Here is a 19,500-nt window from a genome sequence, read left to right as displayed (position 1 = left end):
TCGTCGCAAACGCCATGAAGATGACCGCTGCTACCGGTGTGGCGAGCCAGGCCACGTTGCAAGGAACTGTCCGGCGCCCGCCCCAAAAAGAAACGGGAGAGGAGCGGCGCCGTGTGGGGGTCACCGCTCCCCGCTCAAACCACTCGCCAAGATCAGTGTCCGCTGGTGGGACAGTGCGGCCCCACAAAATGGCTGTATCTGTCCTGTCACGTAAACAATCAACCCTGCCACACCCTCGTCGACACTGGGTCCACTGTCTCCATTGTGCGGCCTGGCTTCCTCCCTGACACGGCGGACCGACTCGCCGCCGACTGGGCCCCCACCGACGTCAAGCTGATGACCGTCTCCGGGGAGAAGATCGACATGGCGGGGAAGAAGCAGCTGACTGTCCGCGCCGGTGTCCATAATTTTCTTCTTTTTTTTAAAATTGTTGTTCTATTTTGGCTTGAAATAGAAGTTTTAACTTCCAGCTTTGTTCCATGAACTGAGGGTCTGACACTGAGACCTTTGTTTAGAGTTCATGAGTTTTTCCTGTAACATTTGGGGACTTTCAGTTCACGAAACACGCATTCTGCTTAATTTCCACTTTGAGCCACAGATGTAGACGGTGTTAACTTTGAAACAGTCTCCAGCTTTGTACCTTTAACTGAGGGTATGACAATGAGACCTTTATTCGTGGAGTTTGTGAGCTTTACTTTCAACATTTGATGAATTTTAGTTCACAAAACAAGCATTCTGCTTTTCCTAGAATTTCCACTTTGGGTCATACATGTAGACGATGTTAACTTTAAACAATCTTCATTAATGTTGAATTACCACTGAACAGACATCAAATCAAGGATAACAGATAAACAAAGAACAGTGTTTTATCTTTATAAATCAGAGAATACCGCAGAGGAACCACAAACAAATGCTGTCAATATAAAGCAGGATTGTGGAACATTTGATTTTCAGTGCAAAGAAAATGAAAGTCATCTTGATATTTCTGATAACAGGAATGTGGTGCCTATTAGTTTCTGCAGCACACCGGGATACTGGTCGATGTTGGTTTTGGCGCCACACCATCACTGCATTTCTGGAAGTGAGTGCTCGTCTTCAGGAGTTTCAGGCACACAAAGCGGAACTCGATCTGACAGCGAGGACAGATGATGTTCTTGCAGCTTGTTCTGTCGTGCTCCACCCTCTGACCACAGGTGATACAGGATGGAGGGACAATCAGTCACCTCCTCCACCTGAGGCAGGACGGTCAGCTTGCAGTTCTTCAGGAGCTCCAGGTCGAGGTTGATGCAGCCCTCCTCGTAAGGCCGCAACAAGGCAGGCAAACCAAACAATTGCTTGGGGCCGCGAGCTGGCAGGGGCCCCCAGTCAAGGACTAGTTATGAACTGAATGCAACACCACACTGAGTGAGCTCCCTTTAAATGATGTGATGGTCAGTGTAGGAAAGCGTAAACCACGCTGTTATCAGAATCCCTGACAAGGGGCCCACCAGCTCCTGACAGGAGCCAGTCAGGCACCTGAGAGGGTCTCATCGGGAAGACAGAAAGGAAAGAACAGAAAGGAGAAGGAGGAGAAAAATTAAGACTGGCGAGTGATAATCTACTGGAACATTTAGGACTATGTGTTTTGTACAAATGGTGTAATTTAGCAGCATGATGGCTCGCATGACAATGTTTGTGTTAGCTGCCTGCAGTAGCTTTATTCATTTTTTAAATTAAATTCAGCTTTATTTATATAGTGTCAAGTACACTAGCCCCTTTGAGGAGGAAAGAAAGGAGAATGGAGGGAGCAGAAGACATGAGAACATGAGGGAGGAAAGGAGAGGATGGAGAGAGGAGAAGACAGGAACACAGCATGAAGGAAAGAGGATGGAGGAGAAAAGTGAGGCATTACAGGTTGAAGAGGAGCTTCCATCAGGAAAACAGTTGTGTACAAACAATAAAGTTCATGCCTGTCAAGGCATACTTCATGCCTCTCTATTCATATATTCTCCATTCTATTCTCTATTCTATTCTTCAGGCTCTCTTTATTGGGGGGCTTTCACACCTGTAAGTTTTGGGTTGTATTTGTGAAGAGAAGAAAAATCTACAGGTGGACAACTCACAACACACAGCTCCAAATGTTGCTTTTAAAAGTGCTCAAAACTTGTTAAAAAATATACCCAAACTGTACCTTTACAGGTGTTCAAAACTTTTTCATCAAGAATATCTTCATATCTTTTCCTTTCCATGGCTCACTGCCAGCAGAACTGGCACACCTTCTTCTTGTCTGCCGTGCACTGCACACAGAGGTTGGTCAGGTCCTGCCTCTCCAGGTAGGTTTTAAAACCGGGACACTGCAGCAAGACTAATTGAAAAGAATCTTCGAGTTCAATTATATCAGAGCATTAAAGAAGCCACTGACCCTCTGAAGCTGACATGATACTTCAGTCCAGCTGCCTTGCTGATACACAGTCACATACTGATCAAACAAAGCACCAGGTTTTCTTTCTGTTTTGGTGTCAACAAGAAAACCAGTTCCCAAACTGGTTTCAGGCATTCTGCATGAAATTGCATCTGAACTCCTTCAGTGCAGGGCACTTAAATTTGTACTGGCCCTGCAAACAAGAACACAAAGTCAAGCATATTTTTTTGTAGACTGAGATACTGGTATGGTTTTTAAAAGCCATAATTAAAGGTGTAACACAACATTTTGATTTCCGGGTGGATCACCTAAATAATTGGTGGGTCTGTTTGTCAATCATTCTGACGAGCTGCTTTCGTAAGGCGGTTCTCCGTGCTAGCGCCCAATCAGCTTCTCCCTTTTGCGCATGCGCATTCAGAGTGTTTATGTAGCCGGTGAGCTTCTGAGCTCGTACTTACCGATGGCGAGTCTGACATAATGAAACTGTAGCTGTTTCGGAAAAAAAAGCTTTATTTATGAGCGAGGCGGATCGCAGAAACTGTACAGAGCCGTGCACGCCGGAGAAGAGGAGATCGCGCTCGTATACTTCCGCGTTTTCTGGGAGAAGCAGGAGAGCCGGGCGCATGCGCGTTGTTCAAAAAGTGAGTAAGACGTGGGGCTTCGTCTTTTCGAGAAAATGTTGTATTCCACCTTTAACTAGAGGTTAGGAAACGAAGCTTGTTAAACAGGACTTCTCTGGTTTAAATCCCACCACTGAGGGTCCCTGAGTGAGGTCCTGAACCCCCACCTGTTCAGGTTGCTTCAGGAGGAGGAAGCAACTTAAAACCTGTGCCAGAAGTGGTCTGCTGTCCCTCTCAGTGCTCTAACCTTCCAGTTCAGTCATTCAGCTGCTGATGGAGCACGTCTTAATCACGGCAGGTCATTATTATGATGACCTTATGATGCCTATTATCATGAAGTTAATAAATTTCTCACACTTTAACCTAAGAAATGGCAGCTCTGGGTGAAGATGAGGAATAGAAAGAGAAACAGTATGATCACATAATCACACAAGTTACACCAAAGATGACAGAATGTTATACTAAGAAGTATTTAGTATTGAATGTACTTTGAGAAAGGGATTGCAGACACATTTCATATTTTCTCCAGTTTTGTTCCAAATGTGTTCGTTTTGTATTGAGAATGAGGTCATGATTGTTTTTATGACCTCAGTTTTCCTTCTGTGACAATGAAAGGTGATGTAGTCCAGATAGTGCTGAGTCATTGTGTGTGACTGATTTTCACTTTCAGTATTTCTCATTTACAGGAATTCACGTGACTTCTGGACAGGGTGGTGTGTTTCTTTAAGAGCTGTGTTTATTGATAAACCCGTGGTTTTCAGAAGTTGCTGGACAAAAGGTCTTTTGTTTGAGTTTATTGAAGATCTGTTACATGCTGAATGTGTATTCTGTGCCCAGTGTGACCCTTGAAGCAGCAGTGGCAGGAACGCAATTTCACTGATTGTTTGCTGAAATACTTGTGCAATATATTAAATATATTTTCCTTCATATATATTTAATGTATACGTACACTGATATATTGAAACCTTTTGCTCTCTTTTTCCGAATAATCTCAGCTCAGGACATAGAAATTAATAAATATGCAAAATCCCAAAATATCACAATATTTCATTTTATGTTGGAAGAAATGATTGAGGCGTTTCATTTTAAATGCTATGATCGTAGAAAATACAGATATAACAAGGATATTCATGAAACCGCTCATTTTAATTGTATTCGGAAGCACCGGTAGAACGTTGAAAAAGATCTTCCAAGACCACACAAAGAAATAAATAAATAAAAGCAAAATAACAAACTAAATGGCTCTTGTTGCATTTGTTCGTTGACAAATTGTTGTCAAGCTGCTCTTCGGTGATTTACATATTTCCGATAACTTTGAACGCACCACATCATCCAGCAGTGAAAGAGAAACTGGAGCGTTTCTTCCTCCACAAAATAAAACAAGCTCTTCACGGACTCCACCGGACATAGTTTATCTCCAGACGTGTCTACATGTAACTCTTGGTGAGGAGACTTTGATTCATTTTGTTTCTGTGTCGGACAGATTTAAACAAACATCATGGACGTGTGGAGAAGATTCTCCAGGAGACCTCCAGGTAAGATTCACATCGTACTTTACACAGTTTCATCCATCGAAGTGCTGCTGAAGAAAACCCCGCACTAAACATCCAGCGCTTCCTAATTGTTTCAGATAAAACGTATCATGGACTGCAGAACCAGGGAGCAACCTCCTACCTCAACTCTGTGCTGCAAGTGTTGTTCATGACCAAGAACTTCAGAGAGGCTCTGAGACGGTTTGGAACTAAACTACTGAAAATGTGTACTCAAGTACAGTTACAGTTACAGTTTTATTTGCATGAGCAATGTCTCGAAAAAGTTACACAGACAATCAGTTTGGCGACCAAGTGCAGTTATAAATTGAAAACACACGCAAGAAGGCAGAGTGGTGTATAAGAAACTTTTCTTAATCGAAGCTGAAATGTTTTTATTCTGATGTAAACTATCCAATCTTGAACCATAGTGATGATTTAGAAAATGTGGTGCTTTAAAAGATTCAGTATTTGTCACAGATTTACTAATCACTGCTTTGTCTCCTGCTTCACTCTGTGGAGTCAAACAGAAAAATAAGCGCATTAATGAGCTGAATTATGAAATACTTCACAATAGCAGCCTGGTGTGAATGTGGCTGCTGTCTATTATTACCAACTTGTTACACAAACTGTCTTTATGATAGAAATGTGTGTGAAATGTGGAGAGCAGGGATGTTGACAGCTTTTCAGTGGGACCCACGCGTGGTGATTGAGTGAATAATTCAGCCAAATAAGCTTTTCTTTTCATGTTCACAGATCCAAAGAAGATTTCATAAATCAGAAACAGTGTTTTAATTAAAGTTTAGCTTCCCTACAATAACCTCGTCCAGATTTGAGAAGTGCAGATTCAGTGGCTTTTGATCTCGACCTGGTCCAAAACAGTCCAGCTGTGAAAAATATATGCTCTTTTTCTCATGATCACAAATCAAAAGGTTTCACAAATCAGAAACGGTGTTTTAATGACAGTGTAGCATCTTTAGAATAAGTCTAGGTACAGTAGTTTTCTGTCAGACCTCGTTCAATATGTTCTAGTGATGAAGATTACTGTCAAATATGCTTTTTTTCATTTTCACAAATATAATAAAGGTTGTAGAAATCCAATATTGGTCATTTGGCAAAGTTTTTCGTCTCAATTAGAATGTTAAATGTGGTTTTACATCAATACGCTGTACAAAGAACTGATAAATAGCCGATAAATAATGTGAAACTATTTGTCCCTCAGCTTTCCCCTTAAATTAAAAAACTTCAGCCTCGCAGCGACACTGAGGATGGAGAATTCAGTGGGTTCAGTGATGTGGAAGGAGACCGGGAGCTTGGTGAACTTGCTGGATCAATCAGTTTAGAGTGTTCGTTGTGTAATGGAATATTTTTGCCTTTCATTGGCCAGAATGACAGTCACTCATAAAATGCCATCGCCCGTTTCAGTTGCTGTTCTAAATGTTCTGTAACAACAGCAGTAATGTGCCAGTGTTGAGATGAATGTGGAGTAGACAGAAGACAGATACAGTAGCTACTTGTAAACAAACACAGGAGGTAAAGGTAAAGTTGCAAGAAAAAACATGATAAAAATCTACTAGTATAGATTCATATGAGTGATGCAGGATGTTTTTTCTGTGTTTACTTTCTTCAGGTGCCGCGAGGATGATTCATTTCAAACTGTTCTCAGCTTCTTGTTTGAACAATTAGAAAACGGTGAAGCTCACACAGAGATCATCACAGAGGGTCTTGGCATCAGGTCAGGTATGGTGAATAATCCATCCCCGTGTAAAGACAAGACCGAATTCAGGGATAATTTATCTCATTTGTGCTTTTGTGGGAGTTGTGGTCTTGTTCAGTGGAGTTTATTTCCAGATAAACTGTCATCAAAGTGTGTGAGCGCTCAGTGGAGTCGGCCTGATTTATGGTTGTGTTGAACTGAAGCTGTCCGAGATGGAAGTCTGGACACAGAGTTCATTATTCATAACATACAGTAGCAGATTTCTTTCAGGCTGCTCTTAAATCTGCTTCATGATTCAGAGAAAAGTGTTCCCGCTGTGAAGGAAACAAACATTGTTTCTGATCTACACTGCTGGTTTCTTGAAAGTCCTAAAACTGAGCTAAAGTGACTGTTTCCTGTTCACCTTATTTCTTTCTCCTCTGAAGGATCTGTACAAGGTGATGCTGCTGACTGCTTTGAGAAAATAATGAACAGGATCAAGAGTGAGGAGGCTTCACAGGTAAAACAAACAATAACTCAGTTTTGATCAAACTGATTTCTCATTGAAATTATTTTTAAAATGTAAATGACAAACTGTTGTTCTTCCTTTGAAGATATTCAAGATAGTGTTGACACACAAGAACAAATGTGATGGTTGTGGGACAGAATCAGGGAAAGAAGAAAAGTTTTGGCATCTTCCACTGGAACTGGATGGAGAACGCTACGGTTCCTTCAAAGTGGTGAGGAGGATGTTTGCTTTGGTAAAACTCTTGATGATTCAGACTGAAAGTGACTCTCAGATCAGCACACAATAAGTTTTGATCAGTAAAATAACAATCTCAGATACCTATACGCACAAGAACCTGATGACTAAATCCCACCAGAAAGTAACAAGGATTCATTTTTCAGATTGATGGCTTGAGGACGTTCTTCAGGGAGTCATGGATCACAGGACAGGACCGGCTGTATTGTGAAAAGTGTAAGACCAAACAGGATTCTACTGATGTAAGTGACATGTCCTGATTATTCTGGTTTTAATCAACTAAATGACTCCAGTGTTTCCTCAGGGGGGTCCTCCACACCGGGAGTTGGTCCTGGTCCTCTGCTGGGGTCACTGCGCTCGAGTCCTCTGGTCCTGGCTGGCCTGGGGGTGTCCACACCTCGGTGTGCGGGTTCCCCCTGGTCTGGCAGGTTCGGGGGTCGAGCGCAGGGGCCCCAGTATTAATGACCTTCGCCTTCTCCTGGTGTGAACGACCCCACTGGTAGTGTTCTCCCATGATGCTTAGTGCCATGCCATGTCTCCTCTGCTTTGCTGTGCGCAAAAATTGGGAGCATGTCTGTTTGTGTGTGTGTGTGTGTGTGTGTGTGTGTGTGTGTGTGTGTGTGTGTGTGTGTGTGTGTGTGTGTGTGTGTGTGTGTGTGTGTGTGTGTTTGTGTGTGTGTGTGTGTCTGTGTGTCTGTGTGTGTGTGTGTGTGTGTGGTGTATACTTATTGATGGTGTGGTTTTTATTCTTTTGTTATTACTGTTTTTTACTGTTCAGCACTTTGCGTTGTTTTTATTAGTATGAAAAAGTGCTCTACAAATAAAGTTTGATTTGATTTGATTATGTTCAAAAAATGTATTTGTCATGTTGCACAACTTCACTCCTCTTTTTTTGTTTCAACTGCATTTCTCTTGCCGCTATCTTTTCTTTTCTTTTCTTTTGGAGCAGAAATTTGAAATGAAAGATCATCCAGAAGTTCTGACGCTGCTGTTGAAGAGATTTCAGTTTGACCACAGGTGGAATCGATATGATAAAATCCAGCGCAGTGTGGAGGTTCCCCACTCAATACCAGTACAGGTAAACTCCAGATTATCATATTTAAGGTTCAACATTGTGACCATGTGTTTATTTACATGTTTATTTTAAACTTATCAGGGTCAGAATTATGAGCTGTATGCATGTGTGGAGCACAGTGGTGATCTGAAACGAGGACATTACACTGCAACCATCAAGTCTAAGGATGATGGGAAATGGTATAAGTTCAGTGACACCACAGTAGTGCCGGTGAGTCTGGTCAGTAGTTCAAGTTTATGGTAAATGAAAAAATGTATTTTAATTTATATTTTTATGATCAGCTTTCATTCCAGCCTCTCCAGGTGGATTCCAGTCACAGGTCAGTGTTCAGCCACAGTGTTTCCTTCTCATTGTTCATTGTTTCCTCAATATTTACTGTAAATCACCATAACTTGTCTTCATGTAACTTCTCCAGATTCATAGATGCTTATCTTCTATTTTACCGGAGAGAGAAAAGTAAGAATGTAAACACTTGTGAAATATTTGGATCAGTCCTGATGAGTATAAAACACGTAGTTTGAATCGATTTCATCCGTCCATGTGTGCTGCAGGAAGTTCATCTGGACACGAGGTGTCCCCTCCTGCAGCCTCCACGCTGCAAACCAGAGGCGTCAGTGATCTGAGAGGAAACTATGTGAAGAGAGAAGAGAAGGAGGACGAGGAGGAAACAGCAGGTTTAGGAAATGTTACTGAGAGTGAAGGAAGGAGTAACTCTGGTGATGAAGAGAGAGGAGAGAAAATATTGAGTAAAGAAAAAGTTGTTTCAGAGGACAAAGACAGAATAACTACTGTAGATGAACTGAGAGTTGGAGTAAGGAGTCCAGCAGATGTGGAGGGAGAAGAACCAAACAGAAAAGCAGCAGATGACAGGAAGCCGGCAGGAGAGCACAAAAGAAACAAAACAATACAGACAAAATACGATCTTTGCTCCAGTCCTCCAGGAAACACAAGCAGTGAGACATCAGAGACAAGACATGAGGAACAAAGAAAGAAAGAAAGTTCTCAAAGCAAAAGTTTCCATCAAGCTGTGGAAGATCAGACCTCTGCAGCTGTTAACTATGATCCTCACAGTGACTGTTCAGCAACGGGTCAAACTTCAGGACAAGATTATGAATCAGAAGATCAAGTTAGGAGAACTTTGGAATACAGGAGAGGAGGGGATGAGAGTTATATTCACAAACCAGCAGAAGAGACGGGGAACAGATCAGAAATTGAAAACTACCCGCAACGTAGTTATTCTAATCGTCCTCTGAACAAGTGTCAGGAGAGGAGAGAGATCAGGACAGATGATGGACTGAAACAAACCAGAGAAAACCCTCAAAGACACAGCAGTCAGACTGCAGAGGGTCAGGATGAAACACAGTGTGGGGGTCATTTCAAACTGAGGCCACAGGAGGATCTGAGCAAAGAGACGAGGCCAGATGTTAGTGTGAAAAGACACAACAGTGAGGAAGAACTGATGAGAGAAAACAAAGAGAGGAAATACAGGAAAAGGGAAACAAAAGCAGAGAAAAAATATGATTTAAAAACAGCAGAGGAGTCTTTGTCAGAACATTTCTACAATTTGAAACTAAGTGATTCAAGTTCATTAGAGAAACCTGAAAGAAGGGACATGGGTACTCAGACAGAGGACATGACTGTTCCATCAACTTTGGACACATACAGTAGAAACACTGGTTACTTCAGCTGGCAGAGCCCACACTGAGTTTCACACCTGGTGTGCAGACATTGCCACTCTGCCGTACCAATAATGCCAACAGACACACATTCACACACACCAACATTCATACCTTCAGATCATCCATGCTTTTATTGGAGTAGGGTCGAGTTTGCACATCCCATCCCCCCTCCAGCTCCAGTTCAAACCACTGGTCCACCACAAAATCCTACAAGCTCAAATGTTAATCATGAAGTGACACAGCGGTTTGGCAGACGAGCTGAAGTGCAGCGTGGGGCCACCTCTGAAGGAAGAGTGTTTAACAGTGTTCTTTATTACATACCCTGCAAGAAAGGTCCTGACCACAGTTAAAATTCAAAATAAGAGAGTACAGACTTTGGCCAGAGTCACATTACTGGAAATGTATTAAACTTGTGTATCAAAAGTGTTAAATCTCTTGTTGTTCATGGTTGTTCAGTTTGGTTTTTATTTTTATCACAGCTTTGTTTAGCTTCAAGATCAAATCACATTTTAAGAGTTTAATTTAAAAGAGGGTTCAGTGTAATTTAGAATAAATTCCATGTTAGTGGGCTGCATTGTGAAAGTGTTCATTTGGGTGTAAACTAAACCAAAGCTTTGTATCACTCCTGTCTTTTCTTTCATCTGATTCCTCCTGAATGGTTTTTGACCAGCAGGAGTCCTGGACCTTTTTTTTCTATTCTTATAATTCGGTGATTGTTATGTGACTGAAGCAAAGCAAATGAGGTGTTTTTAATCATTGATATTTGACAGGTTTTTGAGATGTGTACAGTTTATCCATAATGTTTACTTGTGTAATGTAACTGTGATTTCAAGTGTGTGCAAAGAACAACGGTGATGATTGACCTTCTCAATAAATGGCTTTAATCCATCCTGTGAGTCCTTTTTCATTTCTAAAGATGTCTGAATGATTTAGAATTTCACTTATGAACAGTGGATTAGCTGTGAAACAATTTCGCTTCGCTTGATATTTTTCAAATCTGTTCTCGAAGCACAGACAAGTCTGTATCTGGAGTCCGGTAACAGAAGTGGTGCATGGCTCTTTATTGACTTTAGTTTGAATGTAGCTTCCACTGGCAGCCTGTTAATAGTGGAAGAAATCTAAAATACAAAGAAATATTTTAACTGTGTCATTAAAAATCAGTTTATTGTTTTTGGATGTTGTATCATTTTCTCAGTGTTCCACTTGCCATTTCTCTAATGTTGTTTTCAAATTGATCGCTAGAGGGTGCTATAGTCCCACAAAAGATCCAGGTTGGGCTGTGCTTTTTTTTCCCACTGTGCTCTCTTTTCATTCCTTTTTGGCTTGAAGAGAAATTCTAATTTCCAGGTTTTTACCATGAACTGAGGGTCTGACACTGAGACCTTTGTTTGGAGTTTGTGAGCTTTACCTGTAACTTTTGGGGAATTTATTTCACAAAACAAGCATTCTGCTTTACCTAGAATTTCCACTTTGAGCCATACATGTAGACAATGTTAACTTCAAAACAATCTTTAATAATGTTGAATTACCACTGAACAGACAGCAAATCAAGGATGACAGATAAACAGAGAACAGTGTTTTATCTTTATAAATCAGAGAATACCGCAGAGGAACCACAAACAAATGCTGTCAATATAAAGCAGGATTGTAGAACATTTGATTTTCAGTGCAAAGAAAATGAAAGTCATCTTGATATTTCTGATAACAGGAATGTGGTGCCTCTTAGTTTCTGCACCACACCGGGATACTGGTCGATATTAGTTTTGGAGCCACACCATCACTGCATTTCAGGAAGTGAGTGCTCGTCTTCAGGAGTTTCAGGCACACAAAGCAGAAGTCGATCTGACAGCGAGGACAGATGATGTTCTTGCAGCTTGTTCTGTCGTGCTCCACACTCTGACCACAGGTGATACAGGATGGAGGGACAATCAGTCACCTCCTCCACCTGAGGCAGGACGGTCAGCTTGCAGTTCTTCAGGAGCTCCAGGTCGAGGTTGATGCAGCCCTCCTCGTAAGGCCGCAACAAGGCAGGCAACCAAAAAATTGCTTGAGGCCCCGAGCTGGCAGGGCCCCCCAGTCAAGGACTGGTTATGAACTGAATGCAACACCACACTGAGTGACCTCCCTTTAAATGATGTGACGGTCAGTGTAGGAAAGTGTAAACCACGCTGTTATCAGAATCCCTGACAAGGGGGCCCACCAGCTCCTGACAGGAGCCAGTCAGGCACCTGAGAGTGTCTCATCGGGAAGACAGAAAGGAAAGAACAGAAAGGAGAAGGAAGAGAAAAATCAAGACTGGTGAGTGATAATCTACTGGAACATTTAGGACTATATGTTTTGTGCAATTGGTGTAATTTAGCAGCATGATGGCTGGCATGACAATACACGGTAATGTCTTTGTTAGCTGCCTGCAGTAGCTTTATTTATTACCTCCGCCAAGGAGGTTATGTAATCACGTTGGTTTGTTGGTTGGTAAGTTGGTTTGTTAGCAACATTACGGAAAAAGTAATGGACGGATTGCAATGAAACTTTGTGGAAAGGTGGGTCTTGGGCTAACTTAGAATCCATTAAATTTTGATGATGATCCGGATCACTGTCTGGATCCAGGAATTTTTTAAAGGATTCTTTATCATTGAGAGATAGGGCAGTCTTTCTTTCACATAGTTGGGCAGGCCGGCTGACAGGGGGGGACAAACGGGTCTGTTGTCCCGGGCCCAGGGGACATCGCGCGCGTGTGTGTGCGTGTGTGTGTGTGTGTGTGTGTGTGTGTGTGTGTGTGTGTGTGTGTGTGTGTGTGTGTGTGTGTGTGTGTGTGTGTGTGTGTGTGTATACTCGTATTTTTCCAGGTTTTCCTATCCTTGTGGGGACCAAATGTCCCCACAAGGATAGGAAAACCTGGAACGACGTGCCTTGTGGGGACCTTTTTCCGGTCCTAATGAGGGGAAACAGTGTTTTCTTGACCATTTTGTTGTTACTGAAAAAAGTAAAAGTGCAAAAACATTTCTTTAGGGTTAGGCTTTATTTTGGTGTGGGTTAGGGTTAGGGTAAGGAGTTGGATATGAATCGGAGTCATTGGAAGGTCCCCACAAGGATAGAAAGACAAAATTGTGTGTGTGTGTGTGTGTGTGTGTGTGTGGTGTATACTTATTGATGGTGTGATTTTTATTCTTTTGTTTTTATTACTGATTTTTACTGTTCAGCACTTTGCGTTGTTTTCATTAATATGAAAAAGTGCTCTACAAATAAAGTTTGATTTGATTTGAATATGTTAAAAAAAAATATTTGTCATGTTGCACAACTTCACTTCTCTTTTTTGTTTCCACTGTATTTCTTTTGTCGCTATCTTTTCTTTTCATTTGTTTTGGAGCAGAAATTTGACATGAAAGATCATCCAGAAGTTCTGACGCTGCTGTTGAAGAGATTTCAGTTTGACCACAGGTGGAATCGATATGATAAAATCCAGCGCAGTGTGGAGGTTCCCCACTTAATACCAGTACAGGTAAACTCCAGATTGTCATATTTAAGGTTCAACATTTCGGCCATGTGTTTGTTTATATGCTTCTTTGAAACTTATCAGGGTCAGAATTATGAGCTGTATGCATGTGTGGAGCACAGCGGTGATCTGAAAGCAGGACATTACACTGCAACCATCAAGTCTGAGGATGATGGGAAATGGTATAAGTTCAGTGACACCACAGTAGTGCCGGTGAGTCTGGTCAGTAGTTCAATTTTATGGTAAATGAAAAAATGTATTTTAATTTATATTTTTATGATCAGCTTTCATTCCAGCCTCTCCAGGTGGATTCCAGTCACAGGTCAGTGTTCAGCCACAGTGTTTCCTTCTCATTGTTCATTGTTTATTCAATATTTACTGTAAATTACCATAACTTGTCTTCATGTAACTTCTCCAGATTCAGAGATGCTTATCTTCTATTTTACCGGAGAGAGAAAAGTAAGAATGTAAACACTTGTGAAATATTTGGATCAGTCCTGATGAGTATAAAACACGTAGTTTGAATCGACTTCATCCGTCCATGTGTGCTGCAGGAAGTTCATCTGGAGACGAGGCGTCCCCTCCTGCAGCCTCCACACTGCAAACCAGAGTCGGTGATCTGAGAGGAAACGCTGTGAAGAGAGAAGACAAGGAGGACGAGGAGACAACAGCAGGTTCAAGAAATGTTACTGAGAGTGAAGGAAGGAGTAACTCTGTTGATGAAGAGAGAGGAGAGAAAATATTTAGTAAAAAAAAAGTTGTTTCAGAGGACAAAGACAGAATAACTACTATAGATGAAGTGAGACGTGGAGTAAGGAGTCCAGCAGATGTGGAGGAAGAAGAACCAAACAGAAAAGCAGCAGATGACAGGAAGCCGGCAGGAGAGCACAAAAATGTACAGACAAAATACAATCTTTGCCGCAGTCCTCCAGGAAACACAAGCAGTGAGACATCAGAGACAAGACATGAGGAACAAAGAAAGGAAGAAAGTTCTCAAAGCAAAAGTTTCCATCAAGATGTGGAAGATCAGACCTCTGCAGCTGTTAACTATGATCCTCACAATGACTGTTCAGCAACGGATCAAACTTCAGGACAAGATTATGAATCAGAAGATCAAGTTAGGAGAACTTTGGAAGACAGGAGAGGAGGTGTTGAGAGTTATATTCACAAACCAGCAGATGAGAAGGTGAACAGATCAGAAACTGAATTCTGCCTGCAACGTAGTTATTCTACTCGTCCTCCTCCGAACAAGTGTCAGGAGAGGAGAGAGATCAGGACAGATGATGGACTGGAATAAACCAGAGAAAACCCTCAAAGACACAGCAGTCAGACTGCAGAGGGTCTGGATAAAACACAGTCTGGGGGTCATTTCAAACTGAGGCCACAGGAGGATTTGAGCAAAGAGACGAGGCCAGATGTTAGTGTGAAAAGACACAACAGTGAGGAAGAACTGATGAGAGAAAACAAAGAGAGGAAATACAGGAAAAGGGAAACAAAAGCAAAGGAATTCAAAAACAGCAGAGGAGTCTTTGTCAGAACATTTCTGCAATATGAATCTAAGTGATTCAAGTTCATTAGAGAAACCTGAAAGAAGGGACATGGGTACTCAGACAGAGGACATGACTGTTCCATCAACTTTGGACACATACAGTAGAAACACTGGTTACTTCAGCTGGCAGAGCCCACACTGGGTTTCACACCTGGTGCGTGGACATTGCCACTCTGTCACACCAGTAATACTAAGAGACACACATTCACACACACCAAAATTCATACCTTCAAATCATCCATGCTTTTATTGAGGTAGGATTGAGTTTGCACAAATAATGCCCCCTCCAGCTCCAGTTCAAACCACTGGTCCACCACAAACTCCTAGAAGGTCAAGACGTTTGGCTTGGCTGAAGTGCAGCGTGGGGCCACCTCTGAAGGATGTTTGTTGAACAGTGTTCTTTATTACACGCCCTGCGAGAAAAGTAGTGATCACAATTCTAACTCAAAATAAGAGAGCAGACTTTGGCCAGAGTCACTCTGCTATCAGTCTAGAATTGTATTAAACTTGTGTATTAAAAGCATTTCATTTCTTCTTGTTCCTGGTTGTTCAATGTGATTTTTATTTTTATCACAGCTTTGTTTAGCTGCAAGATCAAATCACATTTTAAAAGTTTAATTTAAAAGAGGGTTCAATATAATTTAGAATAAATTCCATGTTAGTGGGCTGCATTGTGAAAGTGTTTATTTGGGTGTAAACTAAACCAAAGTATTGTATCACTCCTGTCTTTGTCGGAGTGAATGGTTTTTGACCAACATGAGTCCTGGACTCTTTTTTTCTATTCATATAATTCGGTGATTGTCATGTGACTGAACCGAAGCAAATGAGGAGTTATTAATCACTGATGTTTGACAGGTTTATGAGACGATGTATACAGTTTATACATGTTTACTGGTGTAACTTAACAGTGTGATTTGAAGTGGGCGTAAAAAAAACAACGGTGATAATTGACCTTAATAAATGGCTTGAATCCATCCTGTGAGTCATTTTTCATTTCTCATGATATATGAATGATTCAGAATTCAACTTATGAACAGGGGATTAGTTGTGAAACAATTTCGCTTCCGTTGATGTTTTTGTAAATCTGTTCTCGAAGCACAGACAAGTCTATATCTAGAGCTCGGTAACAAAAGTGGTGCATGGCTCTTTATTGACTTTAGCTTGAATAAAACTTCCACTGGCAGTCTAATAATTTGGATATAATATATAATACAAAGAAATATTTTAACTGTGTCATTAAAAATCAGTTCATTGTTTTTGGATGTTGAATCATTTTCAATGTTCCACTTGCCATTTCTCTAATGTTGTTTTCAAATTGCTGGGGAGAGGAGCTGCAACGTTCCCATCCGAGCTAATTGTGGCTAAGTTAGCGAAAACTGTCAGCTGACCCACCTGAAGACAGTAGACGAGCTGACTTTATAACACTGGCGATGGATGAGGAAATATGGCCGAAATGAGCGACTTTGCAGAGATTATGTCCCGCGCTAAAGCTCCATTGCCGTGGCCCCCGCTAAGTGCGGCTAAATCGGTTGGATCTAAATAACTTCTGGAGGACTCCGAGCTGCCCCATGTTTGTCTGAGTATGAGCATGCACACACCTATAAATAAGGTCCAGGTGTCAAAAAACCGGAGTTGCCCTTTAACTTGAAAACAATCTTTATTCATGTTGAATTACCACTGAACCAGTGGCGATTGCTCTAAGACTGCAAGGGAAGCTCAACTTCCCCTGAAATGTCAAAAAATAAGTGGTCCAATATTTACTGTTGTGTGAACATTTCATTGACTAAATATGCGCTACAACACGTTCATCTTTTGTTCAGAATCGGCTACTTATCTCAAGTAACTGACTCGGCTTTTTTCTCACTCCTCCTCGCAGCAGAACGGCGCTTTAAACAGCCGGACGCTGAGCGTCCATGCGGAAGCCAGAGTGGGTTGTTCTGCTGCAGTGAAACTGGACGCTCATTGGATAAAATACTGGGCTGGTCCCGCCCACGGACGCTCAGCGTCTCTGGGGGTCTATGGAAAATTGGGCTGGCCTGGACGCTGAGCTTCTGCATGGTGATTGGATGATCTGTGTGAAGCTTGATTGACAGCGAAATGAGCAAATCAGCGATCTTGAAGTAAAAAAAATGCACCAAAGTGCTTCTGAAGTTTTTCATTCTGTTGTTCTGAGTTGATTCGGAGGCTTTGCTGATCCCTGGAGACTTTGTGTTTGTGAAAAACGACTAGCGTTGTGTTTGGAGACTCGTTTCGGTCACTCTGTGGTTTCTGTCCTCGACTAGCAGCTGTGGAGCTTCTCCCCTTCTCTCACACAGCGCTCCAGCCTCCAGCAGCTCCAGCTGCTCGCTAGCTGCACACAACGGCAGACAATGTGAATGTTGTGGACCGGATTTTGGTGAAGCCATTTGATATTCTTCCTTACGAAGAGAAAATTGGTGTTAAACTGCATAACAGATCAACTCCTAAGACTGAGCTGGTGCCGAAAGGTGGGGAAAAGTAACAGGTCCTTTCAGCTGTCCTGGTCTGACCAGGTGAGCTGCTGACTGGAAGTGCTGTCACCAATAAAATGTCCTGCTGGCCATGCCTCTGGATGAAACTATCTCAGGGAGGTGTTGTCTGGTCACAAGTGGGCTTTGAGGATCTGTCTAACTTTGTCAGGGCGTACAAAAGGCATGAAAGCTAATAGAATTTACATACAAAAAACAGATTACACATATTACAATGTATGCTGAAAATGAACTTCCCCTCTTTGGAAGACCAGCAGCCGCCACTGCACTGAACATACATCAAATCCAGGATAACAGATAAACAGAGAACAGTGTTTTATCTTTATAAATCAGAGAATACTGCAGAGGAACCACAAACAAATGCTGTCAATATAAAGCAGGATTGTAGAATATTTGATTTTCACTGCAAAGAAAATGAAAGTCATCTTGATATTGTTGATAACAGGAAATAGATGCTGGTGCATCCTGCCTCTTAGTTTCTGCGCCACACTGGGATAGATGTTTGCTTTGGAGCCACACCAGCACTGCATTTCTGGAAGTGAGTGCTGGTCTTCAGGCACTCCGGGGTGAGTTTCAGGCACACAAAGCAGAACTCGATCTGACAGCGAGGACAGATGATGTTCTTGCAGCCTGTTTTGTCGTGCTCCACCCTCTGACCGCAGGTGATACAGGCCCGGATGGAGGGACAGGCAATCACCTCCAGCACCTCAGGCAGGACGGTCAGCTTGCAGTTCTTCAGCAGCTCCAGGTCGTGGTTGACGCAGCCCTCGTTGGCACAGCGATCTGCGGATGGAGCGGTTCCTTTCCAGGGCTTCGAACACTGCCAGCAGAACTGGTACACCGTCTTCTTGTCTGCTGTGCACACCGTGCACTGCACACAGAGGTTGGTCAGGTCCATCCTCTCCAGGTAGGTTTTACAACCGGGACACTGCAAGACAAATGGAAAAGAATCTTCCAGTTTATATCAGAGCAAAGCATCAGGTTTTCTTTCTGTTTAGGTATCAACAAGGAAACTAGTTCCCAAACTGGTTTCAGGCATCCTGCATGAAATTGCATCTGAACTGTCTTCTGTACATTTTTTAGAAGACATTGAGACGCTCACTGATTTGAATTCACAGTGTTCTGCTGCAGCCATACGAGCGATGTTCTCCTCGAAGTACTGCATCTCTTCAGCTGTCAGCACCGCCAGCCTGCGCACCTCCTTGTAAGGCCACACTGCACCACACCTATTCACAGTGCCATCCTTCAGTGCAGGGCACTTAAATTTGTACTGGCCCTGCAAACCAGAACACAACACACACATTTAGATTAGAGGTCTACAACCTTCAGCAGTTCCCAGTTTTCACAAAATCATTTGAAGAAAATGTGATTTTCATTTATTTATATTGTTGCAAATGCAGTTGACAATATTTTATTACTCTTATTTTGCAGTTCAAAGTGTCAAATGTGAGATATGAGAAATCTGAGAGAAAACGTGATCCTGGTTCCATACAGCAGGCAGCAGGCCTCAACAAATGTCACTTCCTTGATGAAGGACATGTATTTTATTTTGAAGCTGGAGGAAATCCAGAATTCAGCTGTAATGTCTTATTTGAAGTGGAGTAAACCTGTTTTGTCTGAGTGTGAGTTGATCCCATAGGGAGGAGCCACCCAGAAGTGTGTGTGAGTCGGTGGAAAGCACCTGATCCAGCAGACTGCGGCACCACCCGGTCAGAGACTCCGGAGTGACGGCGTGACCGCAGGACATCTCTGCTCTGAGGCCCGGGTCTCCCTCCTCCGGCGCTGAAAGTCACACAAAAACACGCACTAACAGTTAACTTCCACACCTAACGGAAAGGGAGAGTCATTAATCATCGTGCGCGCGGGCGCGCTCTCATCGCGACGCGCCAGCAGCAAATTGCAACCAAAAAAAAAAAACGTGAATAAATCAGTTCTTACGCAGAGGATCCAGGTCATCCGGCCTGTTGACGAATTTCAGAGTCGTGTCTCTGCGGTCGTAGCGTTTCTCGTCCTGTCTCTGGTCGCTCATGTTGTCCCGGATCGTCCTGAAGACCGACTGGTGTCTCCTCTCCAGACGCTCTGACGGCTCAGCTGCTGCCACATCCAACCAAAACAACTCCACACTTTCACTTTCTCCACGTTTACCAGAAATGGGAGGAATGCTGCGAGACGAGTGCGTCGTTTTTTT

The 19,500-nt window shown here is 42.5% G+C and overlaps 2 protein-coding genes and 1 long non-coding RNA gene across 8 annotated transcripts; 2 read left to right on the top strand and 1 right to left on the bottom strand.

The window, feature by feature from the left end:
- Positions 1-739: 739 nt before the first annotated feature.
- On the bottom strand, positions 740-19,443 carry LOC115383760 (uncharacterized). Of its 3 annotated transcripts, none has more exons than XM_030085952.1 (5): positions 19,251-19,443; positions 18,994-19,094; positions 18,415-18,588; positions 17,738-18,240; positions 740-975 (listed from the first exon to the last, which is right to left on the bottom strand). In XM_030085952.1, the coding sequence occupies exons 1-4, from the start codon at positions 19,339-19,341 to the stop codon at positions 17,785-17,787; spliced, it is 822 nt and encodes a 273-aa protein (XP_029941812.1). In that variant the 5' UTR covers positions 19,342-19,443; the 3' UTR covers positions 740-975; positions 17,738-17,784. The 3 variants fall into 3 exon arrangements, with proteins under 3 accessions (XP_029941812.1, XP_029941804.1, XP_029941795.1); XM_030085944.1 differs by lacking the exon at positions 740-975 and adding an exon at positions 11,336-11,451; XM_030085935.1 differs by lacking the exon at positions 740-975 and having other exon boundaries at positions 17,467-18,240.
- Positions 4,367-10,645, top strand: LOC115383605 (probable ubiquitin carboxyl-terminal hydrolase creB). 4 transcript variants are annotated; one of them, XM_030085746.1, is made up of 11 exons: positions 4,367-4,556; positions 4,652-4,754; positions 6,181-6,290; positions 6,693-6,766; positions 6,861-6,986; positions 7,156-7,251; positions 7,959-8,087; positions 8,166-8,294; positions 8,366-8,403; positions 8,500-8,540; positions 8,636-10,645. In XM_030085746.1, exons 1-11 carry the CDS (start codon positions 4,520-4,522, stop codon positions 9,787-9,789), a joined length of 2,037 nt encoding a protein of 678 aa, XP_029941606.1. In that variant the 5' UTR covers positions 4,367-4,519; the 3' UTR covers positions 9,790-10,645. The 4 variants fall into 4 exon arrangements, with proteins under 4 accessions (XP_029941606.1, XP_029941600.1, XP_029941621.1 ...); XM_030085740.1 differs by having other exon boundaries at positions 4,652-4,778; XM_030085761.1 differs by lacking the exons at positions 4,367-4,556; positions 4,652-4,754 and adding an exon at positions 4,763-4,780.
- LOC115383813 (uncharacterized) lies at positions 13,153-13,858 on the top strand. The gene is made up of 5 exons (XR_003930763.1): positions 13,153-13,262; positions 13,341-13,469; positions 13,541-13,578; positions 13,675-13,715; positions 13,811-13,858. It is a non-coding gene; the product is annotated as an uncharacterized LOC115383813 (long non-coding RNA).
- Positions 19,444-19,500: the final 57 nt, after the last annotated feature.

This window comes from Salarias fasciatus, chromosome 3 (assembly GCF_902148845.1).
Source record: "Salarias fasciatus chromosome 3, fSalaFa1.1, whole genome shotgun sequence".
In the NCBI taxonomy this organism is placed as follows: domain Eukaryota; kingdom Metazoa; phylum Chordata; class Actinopteri; order Blenniiformes; family Blenniidae; genus Salarias; species Salarias fasciatus.
Note: the sequence above shows the minus strand (reverse complement) of the source record. Positions and strands in the feature narration are given on the sequence as shown.

Coding starts and splice junctions, on each gene's coding strand:
- LOC115383760 (XM_030085952.1), bottom strand. CDS start 19,341: ATGAGCGACCAGAGACAGGACGAGAAACGCTACGACCGCAGAGACACG. Junction 18,589..18,993: donor GCCGCAGTCTGCTGGATCAG/GTGCTTTCCACC, acceptor TCTGGTTTGCAG/GGCCAGTACAAATTTAAGTG. Junction 18,241..18,414: donor AACACTGTGAATTCAAATCA/GTGAGCGTCTCA, acceptor TTTGTCTTGCAG/TGTCCCGGTTGTAAAACCTA.
- LOC115383605 (XM_030085740.1), top strand. CDS start 4,520: ATGGACGTGTGGAGAAGATTCTCCAGGAGACCTCCAG. Junction 4,557..4,651: donor ATTCTCCAGGAGACCTCCAG/GTAAGATTCACA, acceptor TAATTGTTTCAG/ATAAAACGTATCATGGACTG. Junction 7,252..7,958: donor CCAAACAGGATTCTACTGAT/GTAAGTGACATG, acceptor CTTTTGGAGCAG/AAATTTGAAATGAAAGATCA.